Consider the following 15871-nt stretch of genomic DNA (forward strand, 5'->3'; position numbering starts at 1 on the left):
GGCCCAAAGAAAAAAAAAAAGAATCGGAAAAGGCCAGAGCTCAGGGTCTTGCGTTTCTCTCTTGTGGTGGCAGCCTGCGTGAGAGCTACGTCGGAGGGAGACTCAGAGTCCTCGAAAGTCCGCCATGCCTACCGTCAGCGTCGGCCGCGATCGTCTGTATGCAGCTCTAGGAAAAACTTACAGTGAGCTCTCAGTCTCTCTCTCTCTCTCTCTCTCTCTTCATTTGATCGATGCATTTATCTATGAATTCAGAAACTCACACTATCTCTCTGCGTTGTTGAATTTGAATCTGACAGCTCAGGAGCAGTTCGAGGAGTTATGCTTCGACTTCGGCATCGAGCTCGACGACGTCGTAAGCAGTTTTTACAGTCTCTAGTTTTTGTTCAATTTAATTTGTTTTTTGTTTATATTTCTCTGATTTATCGTGATTAATGTGTTTTTGTAGACAACTGAGAAGGCAATTATTCGGAAAGAGAAGAATTTGGATGATGATGAAGGCGGCGAAGACGAAGAAGTTATTTACAAAATCGAAGTTCCGGCGAATAGGTACGTTGTTGTTTTTCAATTTTCGATTTCTTTTTGCGTGTAGAATCATGTATTTACTAATCGGATTGGTTTTGCGGATTGATGTCTTATCATACTCCATTGAATCGATTGGTTCGAGATTTTAATACAATGTTGTTATTTGATTTGTATGCAGATACGATTTGCTTTGCCTCGAAGGGATTGCTCAATCGCTGCGTGTTTTCAATGGCCAAGAGGATAATCCTACGTATAAGTTGGCGAACATTAGTAAGGAGTCGATGATTAAAATGCATGTAAAACCAGAGGTAGTTATATTATGCGAAAGGACTATTCTAGGTGCTTTTTATTTGATGGTGATACTTGTTATTTTAGAAAGGATTCTTTTCCGCGTGCAGACGTCTTTGATTCGCCCTCATATTGTCTGTGCCGTTTTAAGAGGTGTAGCATTCAATGAAGCTAGTTATAACAGCTTTATTGATCTCCAAGACAAGCTCCATCAAAATATCTGCCGGTAATCTTTTCCGGCTCGTAGATTTGATTCGTAGCTTGTCATGTTCTCAATTGCTTGTCATTTGTCCAAAGATCGTTTGCGGTTATTGAGCTCTAGTGCTTACACCTGCTATTTATTTTACAGGCGAAGAACCCTAGTTGCCATTGGGACTCATGACTTGGATACATTACAAGCCCCCTTCACATATGAGGTGGGCTTTTGATACTTGTTCTCTTTGCTACATTCTTGTATTCTACATTTTTTTATGAAGGTTCATTTGGTATTGGATTTTATTGTAAAATTATGGTAATGGTTTAGATCCTTTATTGAAACTTATGGTTCTTGGAAGGAAAAGTAGAAAGGCAAAGATTTCTTGATACAACTCGCATTTCAATGAAAGAATTTTCATGTTCTTTGTTGTGGCTTACAATTCTCTTTCCATGTTCAGGCTTTGCCACCTTCAAGCATAAATTTTGTGCCTCTAAAACAGGTAATTCTTTAAGTTTTATACTATTGTCAATAAGCAGTATATGGTTTAGTAACCTTTTTAGTAGTTTGTTAGCACTAATATCATGTTGTTTTGATTTCTACATTAGGTGAAGAACTTCAGAGCAGATGAGCTCATGGAATTTTATAAAGTGAGTTCTTAACTGGGTGGTTTTTAATTTTTATCTTCTTTTTCCCCCCTTTTGGGGATGCGTTATAGTTTGTCCAAACCAAACAACAAATAGAATTTTAGAAACCATTGCCATAATAGCCAATTCGCACAAATCCTTTTCCATAATCTCCTGTTTTCATGACCTAGTAATATCTTGATCCGTATTTTTACCATTGTATTCTCGCAGTCGGATTTGAAGCTGAAGAAGTTCTTGCACATAATAGAGAACTCACCAGTGTTTCCTGTTTTATATGATCACACCAGGTATGATAATTTCTCTCTTAATAGATTATTTTGACATTTCTCATCATCTTTTAACTACCTCCCGCCCTTTTCCTAGTGTTGTAAAGAGCTTGACTTCATTGGGATTGTGTCCAATGACTGCTTGTATAACATAGTGTTGATTACTATATATATATGTGTGTGTGTGTGTGTGTGGGCTTTGTATTTCTTTAAATCTTGATAAGTGCTGTTCCATTTATTTTGGCAGAACTGTTTTGTCTTTACCGCCCATTATTAATGGTGCACATTCAGCAATCACATTAAAGACAAAGAATGTGTTCATAGAATGTACAGCCACTGATTTGACAAAAGCCAAAATTGTTCTGAACACAATAGTAAGAACCTGAAATTTTAGAATGCATTTATTTCCTAGTTTTTGGTTCACCTGTCAGTGGATAATGGCATAAACTTTTATTCCTTTAGGTAACAGCATTTTCAGCATATTGTGAAAGGAAATTTGAGATTGAACCAGTTGAAGTGTTATATTCTGATGGAAACTCACATGTTTATCCTGATTTATTGATCTACAACATGGATGTTTCTCTATCGTATGTCAATAGTTACGCTGGAGTGTCTTTGGAAGCAAAAGAGGTATATCAATAACTCCATGTTACTTATTCCTTATTCATTCTTTAATATTGCTTATTGTTTCCAATGATTTTTTTATTTGCATAATCATATGTTGTAGAAATAATGCTGTTATCGATTGCATAGCAACCCTTTTCATGAATTATAGCAGATTAGTTGATATACTGCATCCTTTTGCTTTTCTCATCATTCTTTATTATTACCGTGTAGGTTACTGATCTGTTGAAGAGGATGCAATTGAATGCTGAGCAATCTAAATCTGACAATATTACTGTATCTGTACCTCCAACCAGAAGTGACATTCTTCACCCTTGTGATGTTGTGGAGGTATAATTATTCATAGCGCGCTCACTGTATTAATAAACCAAACTCTTTTTGTTTTTTTTTATTTTCTTTTTTTTGACAAAGTATTCTCTTTTGTGTTTAGGATGTTGCAATTGCTTATGGATACAATAATATTCCAATGAGAAAGCATATTCCAACGAGCGAGCCTGTTTCTTTGAAGCCACTAGCCTTGAATGAGTTCACTGAACTCATTAGATTAGAGGTCTGTAATAAAAAAAATCAGTTGACACATAAACAGTTTTAAGTGTGTGGCTTATTCTAATTTCTTTTGTGTTGTTTCAAAATTGTGTTAGATTGCAATGATTGGGTTTACAGAGGTCTTGACATTCGTATTGGGCTCGTGGAAAGAAAACTTCCCAATGTTAAGATGTAAAGATGACAAATCGAAGGCTGTGGTCATTGCAAATCCTCGCTCATCTGATTTTGAGCTTGTCAGAACCAGTCTGATGCCTGGCATTTTGAAAACTGTTAATAACAACAAAGATCATCCGAAGCCCATAAAGGTATATGTTACCAAGTTCTCTTCCACAATATAGTTTCTCATCTGGGGTTGCACTTTTTGCCCTTTTCTGGTAAGTTATTGTATGAATTTTAGCAAGGATGGATATAACTTTCATTTTGTTACAGATTTTCGAAGTGGGTGATGTAGTACTGTTGGATGAGAAGACCGATGTTGGTGCAAGAAATCATTGCCAACTAGCAGCTCTATACTGTGGTGCTACATCGGGGTTAGAGGTACAATACCTAATATCCTGCTGCATACTGTTTGTTTCTCCTACTTTAGAACCTAGTAGCATTTACAAATAATGATTACATGTTGCTGACCTTTGGTTTATGATCTGCAGCTGATACATGGCCTGGTGGACAGAATTATGGGAGCGGTTGGGGCTTCTTGGGTTCCTATTGGTGACAATACAGGATACTTCATCGAGACTTCAGATGTGAGTGTATCTTTTACTTTTGTCTTTTGCTAGCTCTTTTGGTTGGTATGGATCATTTTCATGCAATTTTGACATGTCCCGAAGGATCCCGAGTTTCTTCCCGGGAGACAAGCAAGCATCATCTATAAAGGGAAGCACATTGGAATTTTTGGCATTTTACACCCCGAGGTACAAATTGTAACTCAGTTTTTGGATAAGGCTATAGCTACGGACTAGATTCTGTACTATAAACTTTCCCATTCTTGCTTTGAGTCAATCACGACCGATAGCCAATTTCTATTACCTTAATTGTGCATTTTGGTCTCTTTTCAGGTGTTAAACAACTTTGACATTCCCGATCCGTGCTCCTATGTAAAACTTAACGTTGAGAGCTTGTTGTAGGTCTGTATAACAACAAATGTAAGCTTTGTCTTTCGTTCTTCCCATAGGTTTATACTCTTTTTTTTCTTTTTTAATTTAATATCTTTCCTCTCTTCGTCTTTCATTCGGCATGCACAGAGCTTTGTCGAGCTCATTTTCTTGATTTGCAGCTGACTGCTGTACAAGAAATAGATAGTCTTTCTTCTGCACAAATAATTTAGTACGAAATCAGGAAACCACAACGAGGATACAAATGTCGGTTTTGTTCTCTTGGTTTCGACTTTTATGAAACTATTGATTAGTGAATTGAGTTTTTCTAAAAACATCGATTGTAAGATGCATTCATACAAGCTACCATTTGTTGCCAAACCGTAATGTTGAATAGAGATATCTTGTTCTTCTAACTTTTGTGTACGGATGGCTTCCGGTTTTGCATCCTTTGTGTTTTATTTCTGTTTAGCTTCAGATTTTTCGGGTGACTGCAGAATTCAGTTGTGGATTAGAACTATAACAGTTATGGTGTTTTTGAAAGAGAGTTGGAAGTTTACTCATTTATTTTAAGAAAAACTAATGAAAATAGCTTGAAAACTTTGAGTTTTAATGATAAAAACAAAATAAAGGATAAAGTGAATAGTACCAGAATTGATTTTTTTTTAGTATAAAAATGTAATTTTTCGTTAAAGTAAACAGTATCAGGAGCTTTTCGTTAAAATTCCTTTTATTTTATGCTTTCGTCAAGAAATTAACGTCACGCTTACAGGGTAATTTCTTGTTCCCCCTTCAGCAATAGTAATTTCTTTTTCTTACAGGATTATGCCCCGTTGTCAACAAAAAATATATTATGAAAAATAGCTTTGTGATGGGTTCTGTAGCTTACAGTTTTTGTGATAAAAATTTAATTATCGAGTTTTTACATGATCTTTTGCATGCCTAGTACAAATAAAAATAGAAGTATCACACTCGATACCCATTTTACAACATTATTAAGTCATACAAACGATATTCTCTACACTGAGGGAGAGGTGAGGGTGATTTAACCTCACCATGCACTAACAATAATGTGGTTTAAATTCACCTTTGACGAGAATCGAACATAAAACCTCTCACTTACAAATGAAAATGTATACCATTAGACCGTAACATTAAGTGGCTCTTCTGATCAAATTTTTAAGTTGAAAATTCATACATAAAAGTTCACAAGTTTATCATATGGACTAAAAATTCTCCAACATCTTCCAACCTCACACCAGAGAGCCTGCAAAATAGAGCATGATCGAAGCTCATATGTTTTTGATATGGGCTATAAATGCTTCAAGATCTTCCAACTTAGCACTATAGAAGCCTGCAAAACAGAGTATTGTATAACCAAATATGCAATTCCAACGCTGTAAAACAAAGTAAGTTGGACTTGAAAGGCCACTAGTTAAACATGAATATAGTCCGTAGTCCGTTGCTGTTACCTCTGCGAATTTCCGTAACAGACGGGTCTCTCTGCGCGTTGTTGATCCAATCAATCTTCCGGCGTTTGGATTCTTCCATCTTTTCGGTCTGCAGCTTTCCTACCTTCATCCGAAGTGCTGATGCCGTTTTCACCATCTCTGCATAAAACCGTAATCTACTAAAACTTTTGTCTTTTCAATACTTCAAATTGTAGCTCGAGATGCAAACTTTCGAATGCCTAAATGCTTGAGGTTTTAACACCAGAAAATTTCAGAACAACCAGAACGTATAGTCACCGATTGAAACTTTTAAAACAAAAACAAAATCATAGCAAAACTTGATGAGAGAACAAATATTTCGACCAACTCCTGAGTGTCTAAGAGATCAAAAGGTGTGCATCTTACAGAAATCGGCAATGGCTGGGAAATCTTTACGAAGTGATCAATACATCTCGGCATACTGGTTGATCAACGCTTACACACAACATTTAACCGTAGTAACTTCGTTGAAGGTTTCAGATACACGATAGGGAAAAAAGCGTAGGGAAATATGGTAAACGCAAAACACAAGCGCAGAACAACGATCTCTAGACACAGACTAAATCCATGCTTCCTAAATTTATACATATTCGAAGGAAGTATTTAGTTAGTTACCTTGGAAATTTTCATGGTAAGAGTTTAGGTCATATTGTTGCAATGTCTCGTTGACAAGCGCAGAACAACGATCTCTAGACACAGACTGTCCTTCTAATGCTTGGATCTCTCGATTCAGCGCAGCATTCTCCTTACTAACCTGTATGCGTATTTCATTAAAGGACTGTCGATCAGGAATTCAATTTCATGCAGACAAGACATTCTTGCAACCTCTGGTATTATAATTACCTCAGTGAGTTCGTTCCTCAACAAATCCAGCTGGGCATCCAGGTCTGTGTCAACTATTGCATTTTGACATAAAGAAGCGTCGACAGGTGGTTCATCCTAGAAAGAACTTTCTTTAGTCGACAAATTATACAAGTTTACAGAACGGAAAAATCATCGGTCACCAAATCATCAAGCAGCATATGGAACTTGATTTCTCTTACAGTCGGAGTGTGGATTAAAACGTAACTGAAAGCATCAATAAACTGAAAAGAACATACATTCTTCGACGGGTCGAACCCCTCTGGAACTTGAAAAACGTAGTCAAGGCAGTACTGCTCCCAGACAGCCAGCTTTTTATCAAGATCTGATTGAACCTTTTTGCGGATGATATCAACACCCTACAGAGGAATAAACAAACAAATAAACAAACGAGTAAACTCGACAGCGGATTATCGAAAAAGATTGCATCTTCCTACTAAGTTCGAATACGAAAATTATAATCCTCAATCAATTTTCTTTTGTTTTAAAGTAATCATCCAATGCAATAGCGACTCAGTACTACGGTCTGGTGGTATTCCTCTTCACTTGAAAGTGAGAGATATTAGGTTCGAATCTTGTGGATGGCGAATTCGATACCAAATTAGGCTGCCCATTAGTGTAAAAATATTGTACTAAAAAAAAAAAATTCATCCACTGCAACTTATCAAGCACCAAAAGAATTCAAATTTAAAAAAGCTACAAAACATTTTTACCAAAAGTAAATAATATGAACTAACCCACCAAAAATAAAATAAAAAATGTGTTGACAAATACTCTCACTCACACAAAACATAGAAATTAGTAAAATTTGTGAAGGGGAAAACCCTAGAATTTTGAAATAAATTGAAATTAAGCATAGTGGGGCAAAACAAAACAAAAAAGATGGTGTGTAGAAATTAGAATTATACCCTGGATAGATCTTGGGCTCTGTCAGTGCCCTCAATTTTCAGAGAGGTTGATGCTTGTCTGGAAAAAAAAAATAGTAGAAAAATATTGAAATAATCACAATAATTCACATCTAATAATAATAATAATAGTAAAATTAATGAAAAAGAATTAAATTAAGATCATTAGAGAGAGATTTACTGGCGGAAATGATCGAAGGCGTCGTCGACCAAGTCATCGGCGATGTTTAAGACGTCGTTGATGAACAGCTGCGGATTCAGATTCAGCGAATTGAATGCTGCCTCGCTTTCGCTGCCTTCCATTCTCAAGATACGCGAAGCTCTATTCCACAGAAGCACTCGCAATTACTCCACAAAGTTGCTGGTTTTCCGATTCGCATTAGGGATTTTCCCGCGCAAAGTGTCTGTAAAATGGCGGAGGAGAGCGGAAAGGGCAGGACTTGAATTTTGAAAAAGTGCAAAATAAAAGCAGTTTTCGAGACAGCGAGCCGCTACACACGTGTACTAATTCGGTACACCTAGCATTTTGGACCCGACCCAACATATTAATATTAATATTTTGATGGATGTTTAACATGCCAGGTTGCTAAGGAGTGAACCCGTTAAATAACAAGTCACTTTAGATCAACCCGTTAGCACCTGTTATAAATTATATTGAAATGCCCCCACGGGCCACTTTGGGTTCTCCGCTCCCTCCACCATCTTTCCCAAGAAATCTCCTCCCTCGAACCGCTACGTGATCTGCAAGTCAACCCTTGTCTCCATCCTCTTCGAAGACATCATTCGCAGCTCCACTGCCATCTTCTCCCACTCCGCCAACCTTTGCTTCCAGGAGCTTTACATCTTGCTCCAGAAGATCCAAACCCTTCTCGAAGACTCCTCCAACGGCAGCCGGATGTGGCTCCTCTAGACTAAGGGCTAGTTTGGTATTGATGTGCTGTGAAAAAAAGTTGCTGTGAGAATAAGCGGCTGTGAAATAAAGCAGCAGAGTGTTTGGTAAACTTTTTTGTAAAAGTGCTTTTGAAAAAAAAAAAGCAGTCTAATAATGAGTCTTTTCATTAAAGGAGCACTATAGCTCCATGTGCTTTGAAAAAAAGCCAGTTTTCCAAAGCTGCAAATAGCAGCTTCAGCTTTTTCCTTTGATTTCAGCTTATTCTCACAGCAGCTTCCAAAATAAACCATTTTTTTTTAGTTTACCAAACACCTAAAACCCTCACAGCTTTTTTTCATGAGTGTTTTTTTTAAGCACCTCACTCCCAAACCACCCCTAAGTCTCTAGCGAACAGCTTCCACGAGCTCACCCTCGACCTCTCCACCTTACTCGATCGACATCATCCCCGTCAAGGAGCTAAGATTAAACGACGACGTAGAAGAAGTCGTCTCCTTTCTCCACACCCAGTGCTCTCACAGCACCACGGGTCGACGAAGTCGTTTGTCGATCCAAGAGACGACGGCCTCCGTCTCAAGGTCTGCTCCATACTTGACCGCTTCAAGAGTGAGATCGTTCTCGACCACTCCAAGCTCTCCGATATTTTCATGTAATTAGTGATTCGCGACGTTTCAAATTGCAAAGAGGAGCTCAAGAGCCTCCATGAAGAGTTCCAAAACCAGACGGAGGATAAATCCAGGTCGCAACTCCTTGTATTGGATTGAACCCCACCCAAACCCGATAAACCTGATTCGTTTACAAGTCTAATTTTGCCACGTCATGAATTGTTTTTTATTTTTTTGATGGTCGGGCTAAAAAAAAAGCATGTAACGGTTATTGATACGGGCTGCTTTTGTGCCGATTAAGTTTTTGACGAGATCTCTTGTAAAGGTATCTCAACAACATTTGACGTGATGTTAACATCATTCGGCATGGGATCTCAACATCACTCGGCTAATTACTTTAACATTTGTCGACATGAATGCATATGAAAATAAGTCCACTAAGCACTTCACGAACTTCCTCATGGAAAAAATTTCCCTCTTCGAAAATTATAAGGGATAATATAGGAGCCACACGATAACACACACAAATAAACGAGGGTTTGATGTGCATCTAAAGATTCAACAATCAATAATCTGACGGTCACATATATTACTAATATACTTGTACCTACTAGAAAATTCTGACATTTGTCTCAAATACAGTGAGAGTGGGGACCACAGTCAAATAACTGATAGTATATAACGAAAACTGACTGCACGATATATGATGAACGGTCATGATTGCTTGATCCCTGGATCCCCACAAAGAGGATCTGGCCAGGATCCTTTTATTTTTTGCTCTCATATTCCTTCGTCGAATTATGTGAATTGAAAAAAAAATAAATGATAGAAATTAACAAAGAGGAAGTGAGAAGTAAAAATGAACCTATTTAATATAATATTGTGTAATTATGTAAATTCTTGATATATTTGGTTTAAGATTCCTCGCTAATTCTTTTTCATTAGGTTTTGTATTATTTAGAGAACAAATTTATTTCTCAATTTACTATCCACATACACTTATTTTATATGTTTGATTGTGTAAATTCTTGATAAATTAAGTTCAAGATTCCTCAATTGTAAAGAAAAAGAATTGAATCTCATCCGGATTTCTCCTTTCTATCCTTGCCGCACATATCCTTAATTTGGACCCAACAATTATTCTGTAATTTGTGGTGGCCACCAGAATGCTTCCAAAATTTCAGAAAGCAACAGATAAGTTGCGGACGTTTCGAAGCCATACAAGCATGGCGAGGAAGAACTCCAAAGTCCAGGCTCTCTATGAGCTCTGCCAAACGATCTTCACGCCGTCAGGGTCTCCTCCGCCTTCTCCTCCGGCTATCGATAAGCTCTGTTCTGTCCTTGGTAATTTCCCATAATATTTTGTCTTCAAATTTTAATTAAACTGCCCGTCTGATTTGTGATTCTACTAAATTTTGTAACTTTGAAATTGGGTTTGCTTTTTTTCGGGGTGTTTTGAAGAATTGAGTGATATATTTTATGGGGTTTTGTTAAATTGTAAGAGTGTATAATTTTTCACTAATTACAGTCCAAAGTAACTTTTTTTTTTCTTCTTCAGAATTAATCCTGCATTGATGTATAATTTAATATGAAATTTGTGAATTGGAAGCAAATTTGTGTGAAAAGCATGTTTGGATTATGTAATATTTACATTATTGTTCTTGGATGTATGTTTTCAGCTCTTTAAAGAAAGATTTTGCATCCAAAATGCTAACTTTGTTAATCCTGTTGAAAACATACTTTGCTTAATCAAGAATCGACCCTGAATCGACCGGAGTATCATTGCTTATCGAAGATTCAGGGTCGACTCCAGCTTGATCAAGAATCGCCCTTGTTTTATATTTTCCATTTGCAGCGAAGTCTTGATGTTTTTTCCTTGAATTGATGGTATAGACTTGGTTGATAGGGCTTTGTTGCTTATTGATAGAAATGCCTAGTGGCCGATGCTGCCTGTGATATAGATTTCCATGGACCGTATATGGAATGCCTCATTGCTCCATTGACAATGATATCTTTGCTTTTGTTCTTTTGTTGTCATATGTGTTATGTTAATACATCATACGTACGTGTCTTTTGTGCACGTATTAAAAGATTCCTGCTTAAAACGAGCCTGAACCGGAATATCAGATCTTGAGCCCTAACTCAAAACGGTGATGACAGTTTGAGTTGCTTCCTATATGTTACACCATATGAGAGAATCTTGTCTTAATATTCTGATTTTGGTTTGAATTCGCAGACACGATATCTCCTGCTGATGTTGGGCTTAAAGAGGAAAATCTGGATGACGATCGAGGGCTTGGTTTTTTTGGACTTGACCAACTAAATAGGGTTTCTCGATGGGCTCAACCCATAACATACTTGGATATGTATGAAGGTGATAGTTTTACGGTAAGCGTTATAAGTTATCACTCAAAAAGGAATTTAGGTTGTTCGTTATATTCAAAGCTCTCTGAAATTTATACTCAAGGATTAAGCAATGATTTTATGCAGATGTGTATATTCTGTTTTCCTACTTCCTCAGTCATTCCGCTTCATGACCATCCTGGGATGACTGTTTTTAGCAAAATTCTCTATGGCTCTTTGCATGTGAGATCTTATGATTGGGTCGAGCCTGCCCAGGAGATCAAGGGACCAAATTACTTTCCAGGTCTGTTTTTTCATGTAACTTTTAATACATACTACGATGATTATCAGTAGACAATGAGCATGGCGAATGAAAATATTTGTTAATAAAATATAGTATGGAATGAAAATGTTTGCATCATCATATCCTTACGTCTAGTTACAAATGCCCGTTGAATGATTTTCAGAAGCTAAGCTTCACGAGAGAGATACAACTGTATGCCATGCTCATGATTTTCGTAATTAGAGGGTTTAAATACGGGAGAACTGATGAAATTGCTCTCCAATGCAGTAAAATTGGCGAAGCTGGCAGTGGACAAGGTTTTAACGGCACCATGTGCAACATCAGTTTTGTATCCAAGGAGTGGGGGGAATCTGCATAACTTCACGGCAGTCACTCCTTGTGCTGTTCTTGACATTCTCACACCTCCTTACAGAGAAGATGCAGGCAGAAAATGTACCTACTACCGTGATTATCCGTACACCGTGTTTGGTAAGTAACTTTGATTTCTAGTTAGGGTTTTCTTTCCTTCTTGAAGTTAATTCGCATGAAAAGAAAAGCTGATGAGTTTAGCGGTCTGATGAAAACTGCAGCTACGGAAAACAAAATTAAAATAGAGGACGGTAAAGAAGAGGAGTATGCATGGCTTGCTGAGACAGAACCGGATAATCTTTACATGCGCTCGGGAAATTACACAGGGCCGTCTATTCAGGTTTAACCTTCATCACTGTCGGTAGGGACGATCACTAAATGAGCCGATGCTTCTTAATGTGTGTGGTTTGGCTTTAGCACCGTAGAGAAAGCATACCATTGCGGTTGATGACAGAAAGGCAACGAGGTAACTAAGGCGCCGAGAAGTGATTTGAGAGAAGTGCTTCTTGTTAGACGATGATATCAAGTTTATCGAGTCAAGTCATCCCGTATGAACCGCTCTCCTTGTTTGTGTTGGCCTTCATTAACCAACTCAGCAGAGTTGTGATTGTGATGAATGCATCCAAGGATTTGTTATGATAGTAGTGATTAGTGAAGCTCTCTGTTTGAGTTTATGTTTGTGATGTTATGTTGTGGCATTCAAACACGGACATGTCCGCACAAGAAAACACAATCTGCGCCGCCGACGGTTAAAGCTCTACTTAAAACGACAAGAGATTCGGGAACTCAAAACACTTTCACTAGTAAAATTGATGTTTTGCCTCTGAACCATTGCAAGATTCGATCGACAAATCGAGATGTAATACACGGTACATTACATTACAAGGCCGCACAAGAACTACAAAGTTGAACCGGATGACGCCGGCACACGGAACTGCACCTGACTTGATAAACTCTATCAAAAATTTCTGTAGATTTTCCAGGAAATCTGAATTGGCTGGAAGGGAAGCTTAGATGACTTGGATGAATGATCTGATAAATTTCGTCGCTTAGGGAGATCTGAAAGCTTCGCCAGCATAACGCACATTGCCGAGTTCCTCTTCAATACGCAGAAGCTGCATCCAAATCAAAACACAGATAAAGAGATAATTTCAGTCACTCTTCAATTCTAATGCTTTGTGCACATTCAGGAAAACAAGTCGAAAGTGGATGGTGTTGAGGGAATGGAAATGTTCTGGTTTTAACCTGATTATACTTGGCCAACCGCTCACTTCGGCAGGGAGCTCCTGTCTTGATCTATTCAGAACAAAATGAAATCGTCGATTTCATGTATAAATGAAGTCGAATATAGAGAGCATAGTTATAGGAATTAGCCAACAAACCTGTCCACTAGCCAAACCAACAGAAAGATCAGCGATAAAGTTATCTTCAGTTTCTCCACTCCGGTGGCTGACCATAACACCCCAACCTGCAGCTTTTGCGTCGAGTGCTGCCTGAATAGATTCAGTTATTGTGCCGATCTGGTTAACCTGCAATTCAAAGGATGAAAATGAGCTCGATCAAGTTACTCAAATCACAAGGTTAACCATTTAAAGGAAAACAATCAACAACAACAACAACAACAAAGCCTTTTCCCACTAAGTGGGGTCGGCTATCATTTAAAGGAAAACAATTGACGCAGTTAAATATGCTTGCCTTTAGAAGTAAACCATTGCATGCCTTCTTCTGAATGGCTTCAGCAATTTTTGTTGGATTTGTGACCAACAAGTCATCTCCTACAAGTTGGATATCAACAGAAGACTGAAGTGAAGACCACGAGCTCCAATCGTCTTGGTCAAATGGATCTTCAATAGACACAATTGGGAATTCCTTAATGAACTCCTTGTACAGCTCCCCAAGGTTCGGAGGCGAGAGCACATGGGCCCCGTCATTTGGTTGTTTCTTAAAGTTGAGATCGTATTTCCCTTCTTTGGTGAGAAATTCTGAAGCTGCAACATCCATTCCTATTTTGATCTGCATCAATGACATTGTTGTGAGTCCGCATAACACATTTCTATAAGAAATTGCAAGAGAGAAATAATGCCAACACCTACTACGGTCCTACCTTTCCGGTGTATCCAGCCTTTTCAATAGCATCAATGAGCAAAACTAGACCCTCCCTATTATCCTGCACATTGGGAGCAAACCCCCCTTCATCTCCAACATTGCAAGCATCCTGTCCATATTTTGCCTTGATAATTCCCTTTAGTGTATGATAAACTGCTCCATGCAATCCAGAACACTTTATCAATTATCAACCGTTCAAAAAACGCCAAGAGCATACTAATCAATAGCGATTCAAGCATTTTCTGCTCCATAAACCATATATGCGGAAAATGAATAACAAATCTGACTAACCTTCACTACCCATGCGGAGTGCCTCAGCGAACGAGGATGCACCAACAGGCAAGATCATAAACTCCTGCATTGCCAGATTATTTCCTGCGTGGCTGCCTCCATTTATCACATTGAAAGCTGGGACGGGCATAACAAGCTCCTTCGTTCCTGAAACTTCCTGGATGTGCTTGTACAATGGCACTCCCTTTGCTCCTGCTCCCGCTCTACACACGCTCAGAGATACTCCCAATATGGCATTGGCCCCCAGTTTCGACTTGTTTGGGGTTCCATCGATTTCCAACATAAGTGCATCAACCTCATTTTGATTTCTGAAAAAAGCAAAAACTTCGGAACTTCATAACCAGCACTCAACAAAATATGCCTAAACAACTCATATAAACATAATCAACATCAAGGCTAACAAGTTAGTGCTGTTTGAGACAGCTTCTGGAATGGCCAAAAGTGCTTTAGTGCTTCTTCAACAAGCAAATCCCTGTTCTTTCTTGAAAAGCACTTGAATTTTTAGTAAAGATTTTGACATGCTTCTAACAAAAGCACTTCGAGCAAGAGTAGAAGTCCCCGACGGGCTTCCAAGCGGTCCCTCAGTAAATTTTCTTTAACATTCCTTAAATCAGTGAACTTTTTCTAACATCTATTCCTAAACTATTACTAATTAGAATTAAGAAAAGGATTAACTATAAAAGAGATTAAACAAAAATGCTTAAGCTTAATTAACCTGACATCGACGCCAACGAGCTTGGGTCCCAAAATCTCATTGATGTTCTTCACAGCAGTGAGCACACCTTTCCCGCCGTAGACAGCCTTGTCACCGTCTCTGAGCTCCAACGCCTCGTAAATTCCGGTGGAGGCGCCACTGGGCACGGCCGATCGGTACAGATCGTCAGTGACCAGATCAACCTCGACAGTCGGATTACCCCTGCTGTCGATGATCTGCCTCGCCTTCACCGACTTGACCTTGTACTCCTTGGAGGCCTTGGCGGCCGCGGTGGGCGCGACGGCGACTGAGCATTGGACGGAGCCAGAACGACGCCGGGCCAGGCAGGGGACGCCGGTGGGGAGCTGGGGTCTGGGCTGGGGTTTGGAGCAGAGGAAGGGGTTTTGGAGGAGGTTGGTGGTGGGCTGGGTAGCTAGAGCCATGTTTAGAGAGAGAGAGAGAGAGAGAGAGAGAGGGAGAGAGGGAGTATTAGAGAGAGAAAAGTGTTTGGAGGGACAGAAAGTTTGGGGAGGAGAGATAAAAAAGGGGAGAGAGTGTGGGAAAATCCGTCGAGGTGGCGATGAATATAACGTGCGGGTTGTTGGTTGGTGGTGTCGTTTGGACTCGCGGAGACGTTGAGACTGAAGCAGCCAGCTCTGGAGAGAGGAAGGTAGATGGCTGTGCGTCACGTGCGTGCGTGCGTGCGTGTATATGCTGAGGTGGCATGTGGGGTCCGTTTAACTACCTTAAATATTTAAAAAAACTAATGAAAATGACTTGAAAACTTTGAGATTTAACGATAAAGATAAAATAAAGGGTAAAATGAATAGTATCATGATTGATTTTTTAATGTAAAAA

At 38.8% G+C, this 15871-nt stretch overlaps 4 protein-coding genes across 4 annotated transcripts; 2 read left to right on the forward strand and 2 right to left on the reverse strand.

The window, feature by feature from the left end:
• The first annotated feature begins 26 nt into the window (after window positions 1-26).
• Window positions 27-4593, forward strand: LOC114821027 (phenylalanine--tRNA ligase beta subunit, cytoplasmic-like). The gene is made up of 18 exons (XM_029092703.2): window positions 27-182; window positions 297-352; window positions 446-546; window positions 701-830; window positions 921-1036; window positions 1160-1226; window positions 1464-1505; window positions 1612-1653; window positions 1861-1937; window positions 2164-2290; window positions 2379-2546; window positions 2754-2870; window positions 2971-3090; window positions 3182-3391; window positions 3516-3623; window positions 3734-3829; window positions 3914-3997; window positions 4142-4593. Exons 1-18 carry the CDS (start codon window positions 125-127, stop codon window positions 4208-4210), a joined length of 1788 nt encoding a protein of 595 aa, XP_028948536.1. The 5' UTR covers window positions 27-124; the 3' UTR covers window positions 4211-4593.
• Window positions 4594-5296: 703 nt separating this feature from the next.
• On the reverse strand, window positions 5297-8045 carry LOC114821028 (protein MIS12 homolog). Its single transcript, XM_029092704.2, has 7 exons — window positions 7615-8045; window positions 7437-7494; window positions 6768-6887; window positions 6511-6606; window positions 6283-6421; window positions 5650-5787; window positions 5297-5531 (listed from the first exon to the last, which is right to left on the reverse strand). Exons 1-7 carry the CDS (start codon window positions 7734-7736, stop codon window positions 5470-5472), a joined length of 735 nt encoding a protein of 244 aa, XP_028948537.1. The 5' UTR covers window positions 7737-8045; the 3' UTR covers window positions 5297-5469.
• Window positions 8046-9881: 1836 nt separating this feature from the next.
• LOC103431210 (plant cysteine oxidase 3) lies at window positions 9882-12596 on the forward strand. Its single transcript, XM_008369347.4, has 5 exons — window positions 9882-10271; window positions 11164-11315; window positions 11418-11574; window positions 11842-12042; window positions 12144-12596. The coding sequence occupies exons 1-5, from the start codon at window positions 10094-10096 to the stop codon at window positions 12266-12268; spliced, it is 813 nt and encodes a 270-aa protein (XP_008367569.1). The 5' UTR covers window positions 9882-10093; the 3' UTR covers window positions 12269-12596.
• A 103-nt stretch (window positions 12597-12699) lies between these two features.
• Window positions 12700-15651, reverse strand: LOC103431235 (enolase 1, chloroplastic). The gene is made up of 7 exons (XM_029092119.2): window positions 15035-15651; window positions 14320-14627; window positions 14027-14181; window positions 13618-13935; window positions 13305-13451; window positions 13168-13218; window positions 12700-13037 (listed from the first exon to the last, which is right to left on the reverse strand). The coding sequence occupies exons 1-7, from the start codon at window positions 15454-15456 to the stop codon at window positions 12972-12974; spliced, it is 1467 nt and encodes a 488-aa protein (XP_028947952.1). The 5' UTR covers window positions 15457-15651; the 3' UTR covers window positions 12700-12971.
• Between the last annotated feature and the right edge of the window lie 220 nt (window positions 15652-15871).

Source organism: Malus domestica, chromosome 14 (genome assembly GCF_042453785.1).
Source record: "Malus domestica chromosome 14, GDT2T_hap1".
NCBI lineage: Eukaryota > Viridiplantae > Streptophyta > Magnoliopsida > Rosales > Rosaceae > Malus > Malus domestica.

Bases quoted from the DNA above. Each gene is read 5' to 3' on its own strand.
- LOC114821027 (XM_029092703.2), top strand. From the start codon at position 125: ATGCCTACCGTCAGCGTCGGCCGCGATCGTCTGTATGCAGCTCTAGGA. The intron at 547-700 runs GTACGTTGTTGT...ATTTGTATGCAG, and splicing joins ATCGAAGTTCCGGCGAATAG to ATACGATTTGCTTTGCCTCG. The intron at 1,654-1,860 runs GTGAGTTCTTAA...GTATTCTCGCAG, and splicing joins AGCTCATGGAATTTTATAAA to TCGGATTTGAAGCTGAAGAA.
- LOC114821028 (XM_029092704.2), bottom strand. From the start codon at position 7,736: ATGGAAGGCAGCGAAAGCGAGGCAGCATTCAATTCGCTGAATCTGAAT. The intron at 6,607-6,767 runs GTATGTTCTTTT...AGTTCTTTCTAG, and splicing joins GGTTCGACCCGTCGAAGAAT to GATGAACCACCTGTCGACGC. The intron at 6,422-6,510 runs GTAATTATAATA...ATACGCATACAG, and splicing joins TGAGGAACGAACTCACTGAG to GTTAGTAAGGAGAATGCTGC.
- LOC103431210 (XM_008369347.4), top strand. From the start codon at position 10,094: ATGCTTCCAAAATTTCAGAAAGCAACAGATAAGTTGCGGACGTTTCGA. The intron at 11,316-11,417 runs GTAAGCGTTATA...GATTTTATGCAG, and splicing joins ATGAAGGTGATAGTTTTACG to ATGTGTATATTCTGTTTTCC. The intron at 11,575-11,841 runs GTCTGTTTTTTC...TCTCCAATGCAG, and splicing joins GGGACCAAATTACTTTCCAG to TAAAATTGGCGAAGCTGGCA.
- LOC103431235 (XM_029092119.2), bottom strand. From the start codon at position 15,456: ATGGCTCTAGCTACCCAGCCCACCACCAACCTCCTCCAAAACCCCTTC. The intron at 14,628-15,034 runs GTTAATTAAGCT...TGCTTTTTTCAG, and splicing joins CTCGTTGGCGTCGATGTCAG to AAATCAAAATGAGGTTGATG. The intron at 14,182-14,319 runs GTTAGTCAGATT...TGCATGGAGCAG, and splicing joins ACTCCGCATGGGTAGTGAAG to TTTATCATACACTAAAGGGA.